Source organism: Suillus subaureus, assembly GCF_016647635.1.
Source record: "Suillus subaureus strain MN1 chromosome Unknown BJ212scaffold_23, whole genome shotgun sequence".
NCBI classification, from domain to species: Eukaryota; Fungi; Basidiomycota; class Agaricomycetes; order Boletales; family Suillaceae; genus Suillus; species Suillus subaureus.
The window spans coordinates 218946-234764 of NW_024538579.1; the positions used below are offsets into that span (position 1 = coordinate 218946).

Below are 15819 nucleotides of genomic sequence, written 5' to 3' on the forward strand. Positions count from 1 at the left end.
TGGGTTCTCATGCCTCCTTCCTCCTACCCCACTGCACACATGCTGTCCACACTCAGCACCACACCCAGGCACCACTCCCTCCACAATGCATCCACCCAGTGCAAGTGGTCTGTGCGCCACCAGCCTGCTCAGCACTCTACTGTACATCGTGACTACCTTCTCTTTCTCCTCTTTGTGTTATGTATGACCGCGCCTCGTCGCCACATTAGGCTAAACCTTTCACCATACGTATTACATCAGCACAGTAGCCGTCGCAGATGACTGTCCCTTGATGTAGGCTTATCTCGCTCCAACGTGGCCCTTACTCTGACTCGTCTGTGACGACATACACCGACCAAGCATCCACGTCTATATACCGGTTATGTATTAGGACTCTTAATCTACAGTCTTACCTACTCCTTCGCTTAGACCTCCACTAAGTTGTCTGATAACAACATTCAAGTGGAGACACTCTTCGACTGTCTAAAGACTTACATGAAGGCCGATCAGCTTCAGGTGTTACTTATTGGTACTTTGTCGCGATCCTAGTCGAATACGTTCGCTACCACCTACACCACCAGAGTCTCACTAGGGATCACATTCACTGATTCAGCTACTCACCTCCCCAGGGTCATCACTGGGGATCACTGTAGAATGAGATTCCTCTAGGCATAGATCATGCATATTTTGACTTATGACGACTGGTATAGTGTGCAACTCACTATCTATGACTTTCCTGTGAAATGCGCCAGAGGCATGACACTTTCCCACACTACATGACGCATTCCCACGCATGCACTTAGCACACTCTTCCTGCACTCGGTTGCCCTTTGTCATGCAGTGTCCTGGAGCCTCCATCCATCATCCAACCAGTTCCCTGGTGCATCCTTTTTTGTTTATTTCTCATATCAGACCATTTCTGGTAAGGTAGGGCTACTACAAAATCAACCAATTGTGACATGGTGTGACAGCTGACGAGATGCAAGGCACTGACAGTTGCAACATTGACACATGGGTGGCGCCACTGGCCATGCAAGGAGATTAGATGTATTAGATGTAAGTAGCAAGGTGTTGAGTGTATGTACTATTTAGCTGTTAACTATATTATTCTGAAGTCTATGTGATCTGGTTGTCACCAAGTTCTTGTAAAATACTGTCTGGAAGAGTGCAGTGACCTTGATATTTCCTGTTTGCCCATGCTGCTTGCTTTCTGTTCAGACCTTTCTGATATGCATCTAGAAACCATAAGGACTGGTTTGAAAACCTATTACTGTGTGAGTTTGACTCTTTCGATTCTCGAACATCAGCAGCAATACTTACTGACACATGCACTCAATGGGAACAGAGTTCAGTGCCTTATGAACATTGGTTTCCATCTCTTCGTCCTTCTTGGTGGGTGGATATAATTGGTAAAGTCTTTTAGCATATCCCCAACACTGTTCAATGAAGTTGAGTTCACAGTGAAACTTCGGCAAGATGATTAGCTTGAAGTGCTGCATGAGGCAGTGTTCTTCCAGGAGACTTGGGAATCAGCACTCCAAAGCATGCCACAAAAAGGTAATATTAAACTCACACTCAAATTTTGGTTCTCTTTGTTTGTCTCGCATAGACCTGGCCGTTAATGTTGGCATTGAAGATTCACAATGCTCATGCAGTTCCTCTTGCTGCATGGAGCCATCTTGGTGAGGGTAATGGAACCGGATGAGGTGGAACGTAATTGCTGGTCAACAGTGGTGCAAAGTTCTTGGCAAACTTACTTTGATAAATGCCACAATCCCATCTAATGTCCATAAGTTACACTACATACACTTTTTAATGAATCGGGTCCCTGTGAACTGTACTACATAATGTGCTCCATCATTCACAGGTTTCCAATTTTCTCTCCTTCATGTTATCCTAGAGCCTTCATCAGTTTGCAATTCTGTCACACTTTCAATACATTTGTCACGTGATGTTGGTCGATTTTGTAGTAGCCCTACCTTATCATATGATATCTTATTTTGTCATGGACCCTTACATTACATCATTTACATACCTAGAGTGCTCCCTATTCAGCTTCCAAGCCCTGGGAGTGCACCTAGGCACAGTTACCTGTTGCCTAGGAAGTTTTCAAAATACACCAACCACTATCATATCAGTTAGTCTCTAGAGTGAGAATCTATCTTCAGTTAGCATGGATCAGTCATCACCCTAGCCCTCAGCAACAGTCCATTATCACCAGTCTCCATTCAGCAGTCCCAGTTCATGACATCACAACATCCACCAGTCTTTTATATGTCCATGCACAACATGTGCCTTATTCACACGCTTCATGCTCCTATGTGCTCCACATTCCCACGCATGTGCTTTCAGCACACTTCACCAGAGTTGACCTGGCATCACTTTGTGGATCTTGCTATCCTTGCTTCCCCTAAGGGTTGAACATATCACCTGGCACACTTCAACCAACACCTAGAGAGTTAGAGGCTTTTCTCTCACCCCAGAGTGAGAGCCATCTTTCTTTCTTTTGCTCTGCAGCCTAGCAGAGTTGTTGAACCTTTATCACACTATTCAGATATTAAGTTTTAAGTCACTGATACCTGGTCTCAGCTACTCACCTATGCCCACAGAGTCATCACTTGGGGATCACACTATTCAGATATCAATTTTCAACCCACCGACACCACCACCATCCTGTCAGTTTGCTGCTTTCTCAAGTGTGCAGAACATCCAAAATTTGCAGCCGTCAGCTTCAATTCAAGGAGGCAGTGGATGAAAGCTGTCAGGCTCAAGTCCAAGGTATGTCTTCACATTGTTATTGCTTGCTTCTAACTAATGCCAATCTCTCTTAGAGACTTCAAGTGGGGGACGCTATTAGGGACCAGGATATCATTGAATGGACTTTCAAGTACCCTGTAGTACAAGGACATTATTTATAGTACTTGAGAACTGTGTACACGACAATATATCATCATGTTTGTGACACACTACCTTCATTCTGATGTTAATGAGTGATGCAAGCTAATTGACAATATGAAACTAAGAACAGGCTATGACTTAATGCTAGGTAAGTATAAGGGGACCTCCCTCACTCTGACATTGAATTCAAAGCAGGTGTGAGGCCAAACACTTGATCTAAGTCAGCTAACATTGCATCATAGTCAAAGGGGGGAGTGATGAAGTCACTACTGAAAGATTGGGAAGCACTAGGTGGTCCATCTGATGGCTGCTGCATGGGAGAATTGTGAGGCTGTGGAATGGGAGGAGGTGTAGGACCAGCAGATGGGGCTGCTCTGTCGTGAGGCTCAGCTGGCTCTGTATTACTGCTGTCACTGTCCCTGATAGTCTTGATGCTCTTGCACTATTTTTGACAAGTAGTTGTAGATGTTGCTGCACTGCAGCACTTTGTCCCTCTGTCAGATCAAGTGCAGCAGCGATGATCATTATCTCACCACTCTTGAGCTTCTCTTCATGCTCCAGACAGAGTTTCTCAAATTCTGTGTTGCTCAAGGACCTCCAGCACATTGTACCTTTATCCCACCTATCGCAAAACATATTGAGGTCTGGAAGTGCACTTGATACTTGACTGAGGTTTGTAAATGGAATCTTATCAGGCAATACTTCCACAACGACCTGGTACCACTGAATGACATTGCAGAAGTAATGCACCCATTGCATCTTTGTGCCAGGGTCACCAGTACACTCTTCTATTAACAAAATTTAAATTAATTCATTGTCATAAAGGCAGAAAAAATACTTATGAAGCTTTCAGTTGATGATGTCACAGATTTCTGCACATTTATTGGAGACCCGCTTCTGGTGGTTTTTTTGCAGAACCTGAATATAATCAGAACAATATAGTAATTAGAATGAAAACACTAACCTTTCATCCCCTGGATGGCAAAGCCTTCCATTTTGTTGACTAAATCTTGATTGTTGATCCACATGACAGTATCCATGAAGTTGTCAACACCTTAAGTGGCAAACATGATACCTTGGAGGGGAACATTGGTAGATCCACGTGTAGTATATATTCTGCACCTGTATGACAATGCAGGCTCTTGAGCTAGAGGATGTGAGGCAATGTTAGAGACAAACTGAACAGAGAACATACCTCATTTTCCACTGCCTTCAAGGTTTGGGTAATATTGTTGATTTTTGACTTGGTTGTAGTGCAAAAACCTGTCTTCTTCATCTCCTTCCATGCAGTGAACTCAGTGAGCAGTTCATCTTGCTCCTCTTTTGAGAGTGCAAGGTATTCAGACTTGTGTTCATGCACAAGTGATTGAAGCACTGCTTTACCATGGCCATCTGCAAAAAAACAACACATGAGTGCAACAGAGCATGACAACATGATAATAAAAACTTACCATTCTCTTCATCTTGGTTTTTCCCCCAGCAGAATGCATTCCATAAGTTGGCCTTAGAGTGCTTTGAGTGGAGAAGTCCACAACCTATATATAAATCATTTTGAACTTGGTGGATACTTTTATGGTGTGGAGTCGCAATTGTTTTGCTAACATCATCAAGCTGCTTCCATGTATCCTCTAACACATCCTTGAACTGAAGGGATTTGGTGCATTGCTCAAGCCTAAGAGCAGCATGGGCTTCTTTACTGAGCACAACCTTTGGATGTCAACAGACAGGTGGCTGAATGTGTCTTGCAGTTGAACTGTGCTTGTTGGCAAAAAATGACTGAGCAACCATTGGCTATGAGGAAGCAGCTGAGACTAGTCAATGACCTGCAATTATTTGTCCAACTATTTAATGCACTGAGAAAAGGTATTTTTCAAGTCTGTTGACATTGGGGTTAGGCTCAAATATCACATCATTCCATACTAAGCAAGGGGGAAACATTTGAAATCTACAGTAATAATAAACCAAAAAGGTAAAGTGCACACAAGAACACTAAGATGCCAAGTATCTTGAGGATAGTGGTAAGCACTGATGGCCAGTGCTACAGATGGAAATTAATAAAAAATGTGAAGAATGAAATATGGCTGACCTTTGATTTGGCAACCTCAGGGTTGATGTCTCTTATACCTACCTGTAGGTCCATAAGGAGGGCATTAGACAGAATGGAAGCTTGTTCATAAGTTAAGTCCCACATTGGAGACCTAAACACTGCCTCCCACCAGCTGTTGCAAACCAACTCAACTAATGTTCAGAGTTTTGGCAAATTCTCATCACCCAACTTCAACCTGATCAAGTGCTGCATCTGTATGTGGCCCAATACTAATAAGTGGGAACCCAACCATTGACAGATTGCAAGCGAGTTGTCCCTGAGCCTGAGTTGATGCTGCAACAAGTGGGACAGCCTTGGTGAATACATCAGCTGGTTGGCATTGACACATCTCTGAGCGTGGCATCAATGGTGTAGTTCAGTTTGCAGATCTGGCAGCCAATTTGGTGCTACAATGAATGGCAGTAGAGTCTGAATGATGGAGAGAGGGACTACAGACTGGTGGAAAAGGCATTGGGGGCTTGTGCAGAGCATTGGATTTGAGCTCCTGTGGCAACCATAGGTGGAGGGATGTATCGTGGTCCAGTAGCACTGATATGAGCTGCAGGGACTTCAACTTGTGTTAGCAATGTGAAGAATATAATAAATCTTTATTTACTTACAGTGCCTACTGGGTTTTACCCTTTCAATGGCACAGCATGCAGCAAAACACTGCAAATGAGGAACTGCAAACTCTTGTGTGAATGCCTGTACTAAGACAGCGATATCTTCACCAATTTGCTGCTGCATTTCCTGCAACTCACGCAGTGTGATATAGACATCAATGAGAACTTGTTTGGGAGAGAGATTTGGTGGAGTTTCACTGCCAGCACATCAAATAAGAAGGGATATCCCACCATTAAGACAGTCTTGCATGGTGAGCTGAAAACATGTTGTGAGTTTTAAGAAAAGAACCAAAAAAAATGACTTACTGCATCAAAAACATCCTGGAGGCTACATCAAGCAGTTTGCTACGTTTAAGGGACCACTCCTTTGCCTTGGATGGATTGAAGCTGATGTACGATGGGTGAAGACCCACATATTGCAGTGACCTATCTCCATATTATACGAGTGAACGGATGTGCATAATATCCCGTATTATACAGGCCAGTGGACTATGGGCCAAAGGTAGGAATATCCCTGACTATGATGGATGGGCCGGGAGAGATATTATTCCTGATGGAGGTGGGTGGGCCCATGTGGGGGATATGTACAGTAGATGAGTGGGCCAATGGACATGAATATTCTATAGACAGATGGGCTGAGGTAGTTGGATATTATGTAGATGGGTGGACCAATGTAGATGTGTATCAGATAGACAGGTATGCTAAGGGTACTTGTTATCACATACATGGGTAGGCCCAGATGTATATTATATTAGATGGGTGGGCCAAGGGTGTGATATATTATATTATATTAGATGGGTGGGCTGAGGGCAACAATATATTATATTAGACAGGTGGGCCAAGGGTGGTATATAATATAGATGGGTGGGCCCAGGTGAATGATAATTGTAGACATGACAGAGCTTAGGTAGTTGTATATCATCGATATCAAAGGAGGTAATAATTCAAAGTTGGAGCATGGGAGAGTTCCAGAGGAGTACAGGAAATCCTCAGAGGAGTTCCCACTGCACAGGAAGTGGAGAGACCCCAAGGTGATATCTCTATGGGAAACAGGATGGAAGAATAGGAGGTCCAGAGGACAGGAGGACTGAATATCTGGGGGACAAGATGTCTGGAGGTACAAGGAACAGGATGTCTGGAGGTCTGGAAGGAATAGGGGCTACATTGGACAAAGTCCAATGTAGAAACAAACAGAGGTAGACTACCCTAAGGTAGAGTTGGAGAGACAGGAATTGGACCTAAGTCCAGAAAGAGGGTAATTGCCAGAAAGGCAATGCTCTGGCCTAGGGAATCAATCCCTAGGCCTGATGGATAGGACAGAACTTAGGTGAACCAAAGTCCGGGAGAAGATTGGGCAAGTCTAAGTTAATATTCAGACTGAGGACTCTACAAGAGTTGTACAGGGGTTATATACTAGAGGATATCTGAGAGGATCAGTAAGCAATGGAGTAAGGCTATGTATGAGCATGTGGAAACATATTAGTAAGTGAGATGGAACATAAGTAAATGAACTTGGAGATGAAACTAGTACAAAGGTCAATCAGCAAGACAGAAACAGAGGTAGCTGAGAACTGGAAGGGGGGATATGCCTAAATAGAGTTACACACAGGATCTCAGACAGAGGGTGGGAATAGGTCTGAAGATCTGGAAGGCAAGGCAGAAACAGGACTGAGATATGTGAGGTGGTGGATGTAGTCTGGAATCTGAGAGGAGGTAAAGTCTGGATGTCTTGCTGAATGGAATGTGCATATGGTGGACAGGATAGGGTTGTACAGATCAGGCTAGTAGTGAAGATCCGGAGGTCTGGAGCTCAGGGGTAAATCCATAGTGGGGCAAATCCTGCTGAGGTGTGGAGCACACAGTGGAAGGGGATCTGGGAATGAGTTGGATGTGGGGTCTGGAAATAGGCCTGGAAGGCATGGGAATATTATGGGATCTAGGTCCAGCATATGGATATGACAGTATGCAACATGTGAACTTTTCACTACACAAATCACCAAGTATTGAGTGCCAAGACTCAAAACCTGAAACTTGAGAACCAAAAACCAAAAACCAAATCTCAAAGAAATGCATATAACATGATTTTTTTTGATTTCATTGCACAATTCACTGAGTGTCAAGTGCTGAAACTCGAAACCCGAGGCCCAAAACCCAAGGCCTGAAACCCGAAGCCCAAACCTCAAGACTTGACACCTGAAATTTGAAAACCAAAAACCAAACACCAAATCTTGAAAGAATGTATATAACATGAAATTTTTTTATTTCATTAAACAATTCACTGAGTGTCAAGTGCTGAAGCCCAAAACCTGAGACTTGACACCCAAAACTCAAAAACCAAACACTGCAAACCAAATCTCAAGACTCAAACTGAATCTCAAAAAAATGTATATAACATGAAATTTTTTATTTCATTACAGTGTCAGGTGCTGAAGCCTGAAACCTGAAACCCGGACATATGTTTTGTAGTACCAGAGACCATTGAAACCTGAAACCTGGTGTAGAGAATGAGATTGCTCTAGGCTTAGATCACCCATATTATGACTCGCGACAATTGGTACAGTGTATGACTCACCCTCCATGACTTTCCTGCAAAACACACCAGAGGTGCGACACTTTCCCACACACATGCTTAGCACACTCTTCCCATGCTCAGTCGCCTTATGTCACACAGTGTCCCAGCACATCCATCCATTGTCCAACCAGTCCCCTAGTGAGTCCTTTCTCATTCATTCTCACTATCAGACCATATTTAGCATTATATGACACTATATTTCATCATGGACCCTTACTTTACATCATTTTACATACATAGAGCACTCCCTATTTGCTTCTGAGCCCTGGGAGCACGCCTAGGCACAGCTTACCTGTTGCTTTGGAAGTTTTCATACACCTACCACCACCACGAGATACATCAACCACCATCATGTCAGTAGTCATTGTCTAGCAGTTAGAATTTATCATCTTCAGTCAGCATGTTTCAGTCAGTCACCCTAGTCATCAGCACAGTCTGCTATCACCAGTCTCCACTCAGCAGTTCCAGTTCATGCCATCACACCATCTATCAGTCTTTACACATCCGCACACCAGCTTGCAGCGCTTCACCAGAGTTGACCTGGTGTCACCCAGTGGATCTTGCTTTCCTTGCTTCCCTTAAGGGTCGAACACATTGCTTGGCGCACTTTGACCAACACATAGAGAGTCAGTAGCCTTCCTCTTACCCCAGAGGTAGAGGCTTCTTTCTTTCTTTTGCTCTGCAGCTTAGCAGAGCTGTTGAACCTTCACCAGTACTACTGACTTCCAAGTGTTGGGACTCAGGACTCAGTAGTCAATATAGGCAAATGATGATGAAATAATGAAAGTTGTTATTATGCTTAACTTTCTTAATGAAGGTTGTTGTCCAAGTCAAGGTGAGTGTCTTGGTAGTCTTTCCTTGTCAATTGGTTATCATTTGACCAAGATATAAGCTTAAGAAATCCAAAACATTGGCAATAATGAAAAAATGAAAATCATTATTATGCTTCACTTCCTTAATGAAAGTTTTAGTCCAAGTCTATGTGAGTGTATTGGTGGTCCTACTGAGTGTTGGTACTTGAGACTTGGGAATCAGTACTTGGTACCCAGGAGTCAGTAGTCGGGTACTTGGTACTCAGTTCTGATGCTCAGTACCTGGGAATCAGTAGTCAGGTACTCCAGCCAACAGTCCCAAGTCCTGAGTACCAACACTTGGTATTCAGTGGTTAGGTTTGGAACTCAGGTTTCAAGTCTTGATAGTGAGTTCTCAGGACTTGGGACTTATATCACTGCCAAGGTGATAATGATGACTACCAAGTGTTGGGACTCAGTACTCAGGATTCAGCAGTCGAGACTTGGTAGTTGATATTGGTAAGTCACTCTCCCTCAGGGATAATGAAAACAATGAAAGTTGTGGTCCGAGTCTAGGTGAGTGTATTGGTAGTCTTTTCTTGTCCATTGGGTATCATTTGACCAAGATATACAGTGGCTCAAAAAACTGTCTGCATGTTTTGACATTTTTCACTATCTATGTCATATCCCGTATGCCAGACATAGATCCCATCATATTCCCACGCTTTCCGGACCTGTTTCCAGACCCTATATCCAACTCATTCCTGGGTCCCCTATCCTGTCCACCCTATGCACATTCTGTCCAGCAAGACATCTGGACTTTACATCCTCCTGGATTCTGGACTACATCCACCACCTCACATATCTCAGTCCTGTTTCTGCCCTGCTTTCCGGATCCCCAGATCTCCGGACCTCCGGATATTAACTGTACTATCTCCAGACCTATTCCCACCCTCCATCCGAGATCCTGCACCTATCCCCATTTAGGCATCTCCCCCTTTCTGGTTCTTGGTTATCTCTGTTTCCGTCTTGCTGATTGATCCTTGTACTAGTTTCATCTCCAAGTTCATTTACTTATGTTCTGTCTTACTTACCAATGTGTTTCTGCATGCTCATACATAGCCTTACTCCTTTGCTTACTGATCCTCTTAGATAGCCTCTAGTATATAACCCCTGTACAACTACAGTAGAGTCCTCAGTCTGAATATCATCTTAGTTCCTGTTCTCTCACCTTAGATCTGCCCAATCATCTTCTGGACTTCAGTCCATCTGAGTCTTGTCCTTTTCTGTAAGGCCTAGGGAAGGATTCCCTAGGCTGGAATTCTGGACCTTCGGATTTGCCCCCTATGTCTCTGTCCCAAGTCTAGGGATTGCTTCCCTAGGCTGGAGTCTTGCCTTTCCAGCACTTACCCTCTTTCTGGACTTAGGTCCACTTCCCATCCCTCCGACTCTACCTTAGGGTAGTCTACCTCCATTTGCTTCTACATTGGACTTCGTCCAATGTAGCCCCTATTCCTTCCATACCTCTGGACCTCCAGACATCCTGTCCTCCGGACCTCCTATCCTTCCATCCTGTTTTCCTGTAGAAGTATTACCTTGCAGCGGGAACTCTCCTGAGCATTTCCTGCATTCCTCCGGAACTCTCCCACGCTCCTCCGGACGTCTCTCCCACGCTCCTCTGGAAGTCCTCCAGACTTCGTTGGACCATCATCAGACTTCCTCTGAAATGAAGGGCACATACTTGGGTAAGGGGCACAGCGTACGAGCTAAGGCCAAGCCCCTCTGAGTCAGTCTCTCTTCCTTTGAGCATGGTTCTTAACAATCTATGATATTGTGTGAGAATACATAAAGACCTCAGTGACATGCTAATACCATATTGTAGTGCTGCTTCAGGGCTTTGGATTGAGCACCACATCGTGAGAATCAGAGGAGATATGGTGGAGATACAAGGCTTACAAAATCATGACTCATGCAGACAGTTTTTTGAGCACATATTAAAACTATATAAATCATCATTTATGACACCATAACAATCATGCCACCATTAAATAAATTATGAAGTGGTGTCATTATGTCATTTTAAAACCATATCTAACTATACAAACCAAAAATTTCCATATGTCATGGTTATATTCACCATGAAAGCCACCCCCCCTGCTCAAAGGGATAATATCCTCTCTCTTTCCTATTCTGGCCTCTCTGCTTGTCAAATTTCCTCTAGAACTGGAGTATCCAAGTCCACTGTAGCCAAGTTCATCAAAGAAAGTCACACAGACAAGGAAAACTTCTGTGAAGGGCGTCCATCCAAGCTCACCTCTACTGATAGGAGGGCTATTATTCAACATATCACTACAGGAAAGGCTGATAATGCTGTCCAGGTCACCTATTACATCAATTCCACCATACCATCACATTCCCTGTCTCTTCACAAGACCACAATAAATAGGATTGGGTCAGATGGCAAGGTATATATGTGAAACAAGAAGGGTGCTAGTCCTCTCTGCATATGTGTGATAGAGAGGAGAGCCTTTTCTTCCTTGTTACTGACCTGAGATGAGCTGTCTTGAGAATGTTTCTCACAGTGTGTGAAAGAGACAGGGAATGTGATGGTGGAATTGATGTAATAGGTGACCTGGACAGCATTATCAGCCTTTCCTGTAGTGATATGTTGAATAATAGCCCTCCTATCAGTAGAGGTGAGCTTGGATGGATGCCCTTCACAGAAGTTTTCCTTGTCTGTGTGACTTTCTTTGATGAACTTGGCTACAGTGGACTTGGATACTCCAGTTCTAGAGGAAATTTGACAAGCAGAGAGGCCAGAATAGGAAAGAGAGAGGATATTATCCCTTTGAGCAGGGGGGGTGGCTTTCATGGTGAATATAACCATGACATATGGAAATTTTTGGTTTGTATAGTTAGATATGGTTTTAAAATGACATAATGACACCACTTCATAATTTATTTAATGGTGGCATGATTGTTATGGTGTCATAAATGATGATTTATATAGTTTTAATATGTGCTCAAAAAACTGTCTGCATGAGTCATGATTTTGTAAGCCTTGTATCTCCACCATATCTCCTCTGATTCTCACGATGTGGTGCTCAATCCAAAGCCCTGAAGCAGCACTACAATATGGTATTAGCATGTCACTGAGGTCTTTATGTATTCTCACACAATATTGTAAATAGTAAAAAATGCAAAAACATGTGGACAGTTTTTTGAGCCACTGTATGAGCATGTGGAAACACATTAGTAAGTAAGACAGAACATAACTAAATGAACTTGGAGATGAAGACTCATACAAGGATCAATCAGCAAGACAGAAACAGAGATAACTGAGAACCGGAAAGGCAGAGATGCCTAAATGGGGATAGGCACAGGATCTTGGACAAAGGGTGGGAATGGTCTGGAGATAGTACAGTTAATATCCAGAGGTCTGGAGATCTGGGGATCTGGAAGGCAGGGCGGAAACAGGACTGAGATATGTGAGGTGGTGGATGTAGTCTGGAATCCAAGAGGAGGTAAAATCAGGATGTCTTGCTGGATAGAATGTGCATAGGGTGGACAGGATAGGGGTGTACAGATCAGGCTAGTAGTAAAGATCTGGAGGTCCAGAGCTCAGGGGTAATTCTGTAGCAGATCTAATCCTGCTTAGATATGGAGCACACAGCAGAAGGGGATCTGGGAATGAGTTGGATATGGGGTCCAGAAACAGGTCCAGAAAGCGTGGGAATATGATGGGATCTATGTCTGGCATACAGGATATGACAGACTCCTCTGCTGTGACAAATTCTCTTGTTTCTCTTGACCAAGGCAATTCTCCATCAGGCGGATGAATGATGCACCCTCACACTCGACAGCATTGAGCATCCTGTGATTGTTGAGCTGGATTTGATACTGGAGACCATTGCAAAAATCACAGAGGTTTTGATGTATGCCTCAAAGTGTTCTTGAAAGGTGTGTGTATCCATCCATCTGGCCATCATGGGGTAGCACTCTCTTGCATTTTGATTTCAAGCATATCCTTTGGTCAGATGATGAGTCTCGGTTCATGTAGGTAGAATATCACACTTTTTGGTAGGCATCACACAATGTTCATCATGGCACATACATAAGTTCCCAAGGTCACGTGATAAGTCACGTGACCTGTCGGGGGGCGGTTGAGCTGGGACAGCTGGTTGTTGGAGATTGATGCTGATCGTGTATTTTTTGGCAGCGCAATATTTGATATCATCTAAGATCTGGTTCATCATGATGGTTGTGCAGGTTCGAATTTATCGCGGTGATGGCCTGACTATGATCAGCTGTGTGCATGTGCATCAGGAACTTAGTCAAGACCGTTGTACTGTTGTGCCAAATGGCAGTACTACATATTTTGTATCGCGGATTCAAATTTCAGACAGTATTATGGGAACTCCAGTATTAGTAAGCCAGCGTTCAACATCCCTGTCACTGTCACGGTACTCCATCTTCAAGTTCATGCTAAGTTGTTGCGCGATGTTGTCTTGTTCTTCAACCGTTCGAACTTATTCGAACCCACCGTGTATCCACCATCGGGTGATCGGGGACACATTGTCACAGACTCACAGCAAGTCCCCGATATCCTTGCATACCAGTACTAGCATGTATTCTATTCAGAATTTCATTGATCTACATCGACTTCTGAAGTTCTCATGCGGCAGTACCGCACGTATCCATCATTATTTGATACATGGAATTGCCAAAAGATGCGTGACTTTCATCGTAAGTTTGCACAGTCTTTTCTTTGTCTGAATTTCGAAATATGCAGTGTCCACTGTCTTCAGTATATAATTGCTGGTGGGCAAAGGTTCGTGTGGAAGTCGAGAGCGGTGTGTGCTATAAAGCATAAGCGTCGGATGACTATTGAAATATGCGTTGTGGATTACAGAGCCTCAGAAATAGTTTGTGGTGATTACTCCGCCAGTCTTGCTCTCTGAAGGGGAAGGGAAAACGCTGCTGTTGGCCGTTGCTATCTACAACATGTGTGTGCAATATTTGCGCATCCGTGTGCTTCAGGACCCCGGACCTATAAGACCCCTGGCCTCTGCCTGCGCTACGCCTCACGCTATCTCATCTCCATGTAACCCCTGCACTGTGCTCCCTACTACAACGGTGCACTGTCCAACTCCCATGTTCCACGATCCGTATTCGGGAATGTGACTGACCGTATTAAATGGCATGCAGTTGAAGGTTAGCACATCACGAATGCCCTCATCTTCACCATGTCAGCTACGACTATAGGTTATCAGACGGCGCAGGTGAATTCATCGCTTTCTAGCCTGTAGTACAAATGCTCATGTTTCAATGCCTTTGCACTCGATAGTATTTCACAGGTACGCACTTCACTACTAGCACTCACATTTTCTATCTGACGATGGAGATAGTCGGAGCGATGGCAGCAGTGGTGAGCGTCTGAACTGCGATCATCCCCAATGCCCTCCTCATCCTTGAACCCAGGTCTTTGACTACTGCTTGACGATTCCACAAGAGGTGTGTGACGACGTTTGAGTCCGATGCACGCTAAATTAGCTCGCAGGTTCAGCTGATCTGGGGAAGGAAGTGGGACGTCATTAGAGTTGTATTCACCCTCACTCGTTATGTTACCTTCATGGGTACTGCCATGACCACGTACGGTAAGTCATGAGTCCTTGCATCATGTATCGTGCCTTGATGAGATCTAAGCTGCGGTAACTGACCGGTCTCATTACACAAGCGTTCGTGAACTCGTGATTTGAATTAGACTCTCACTGACTGTTCCTTCAGTGTGCGAATTTCAATGCTGTCTCATACAGTAAGCAACATTAGGACAGACTCGAGTTTAGCATGGACATTGAACGCTCGTTAAGGTTCACATCTGATAAGCATCGTCGCTGCAGAAGGTTGGCCTGATGGCGCTTTCATCAGTTTGAACCAGTACTAGTATGCTTATCATCTACTCTGCAGGCCTGCTTATTTTTCGCACATATGCCTTTTGGCATCAGAACAAGAAATTGCTGGTATTCCTTCTCGTCCTTGCTGCGGTAAGTGGCAACTTGATGGTCCACCGATCAGACCTAAACTTTCATTCGGATAGTTTTCCATTGTAGGGGCTATTGGGCTGACAGAAGTTGTGAACATACTCCATCTCGCTGACCCTATAGGTACCTGCGCTCTATGATACCGAGTGAGCACTTTGCTAACCTATTGTAGGGGACGACCAGACAGGCTGCATGTTTGGAAGTGGAAGGGGTAGTGCTGTAGAGTATGGTTTTTTGATCCTTTATGAGCTAGGTAAATCAAGCCAATGCTACTAAGTACCGGGATTGTTAACCTGAGATGTCACAGTGCTCATGATCCTTACGATATATAAGAGATTCGACTACTACAAAGGTGTTCGAAGTCGCCTCGTCACCACCCTTTATCGCGATGGGATAATATACATGACCTGCATCACAAGTACGTCCTCTTGTTTATGAACTCATACGGGTTTAACAAGAGTCATTCAGTGGCATCCTTTGCAAATATTGTTATCGCCTTGGTTATTCCTGTGAGGCTTGAGGCATTTGGATGCACAGGACTTACTAAAATGCTCAATCTGTAGGGCACATACACTAACATCCTGGATGCGTTAGTGCATTGCTTCATCTCACAGGTTCTTCTGCTGACTTCCCTCAGACCACAACTCGTGATCCACGGAGTGCTAGCTTCCCGTATCTTGTTCAATCTCCGGCAAAGCCTCGAGTCTGATTCTATGGCCATTGACGGAATGCTCTCACTAGCGGACACGCGTCGCACCCCTGGAAGCCATAGTATCGTATTTGTCAATCCAAATTCAGGGACCGTAGAAGGATAGTCTTGCATATTCGG

At 44.1% G+C, this 15819-nt stretch overlaps 3 protein-coding genes across 3 annotated transcripts; 1 reads left to right on the plus strand and 2 right to left on the minus strand.

Moving 5' to 3' along the window:
• Window positions 1-1095: 1095 nt before the first annotated feature.
• Window positions 1096-1496, minus strand: BJ212DRAFT_1275093 (uncharacterized protein; the record flags this gene model as incomplete). The annotated part of the gene is made up of 2 exons (XM_041331197.1): window positions 1096-1243; window positions 1300-1496. Coding segments are annotated over 2 exons (345 nt in total), but the record flags the coding sequence as incomplete, so codon positions are not given.
• Window positions 1497-3046: 1550 nt separating this feature from the next.
• Window positions 3047-5906, minus strand: BJ212DRAFT_1300956 (uncharacterized protein; the record flags this gene model as incomplete). The annotated part of the gene is made up of 13 exons (XM_041333062.1): window positions 3047-3319; window positions 3355-3665; window positions 3769-3795; window positions 3842-3931; window positions 4000-4024; window positions 4073-4269; window positions 4329-4412; window positions 4446-4573; window positions 4860-4915; window positions 4964-5001; window positions 5421-5522; window positions 5584-5783; window positions 5893-5906. 13 exons carry the CDS (start codon window positions 5904-5906, stop codon window positions 3047-3049), a joined length of 1545 nt encoding a protein of 514 aa, XP_041191321.1.
• An 8289-nt stretch (window positions 5907-14195) lies between these two features.
• BJ212DRAFT_1482460 (uncharacterized protein) lies at window positions 14196-15805 on the plus strand (the record flags this gene model as incomplete). The annotated part of the gene is made up of 15 exons (XM_041340423.1): window positions 14196-14231; window positions 14297-14306; window positions 14358-14377; window positions 14431-14463; window positions 14510-14606; window positions 14656-14687; window positions 14737-14764; window positions 14820-14852; window positions 14917-14993; window positions 15047-15113; window positions 15163-15243; window positions 15298-15408; window positions 15459-15499; window positions 15554-15579; window positions 15628-15805. 15 exons carry the CDS (start codon window positions 14196-14198, stop codon window positions 15803-15805), a joined length of 870 nt encoding a protein of 289 aa, XP_041191322.1.
• Window positions 15806-15819: the final 14 nt, after the last annotated feature.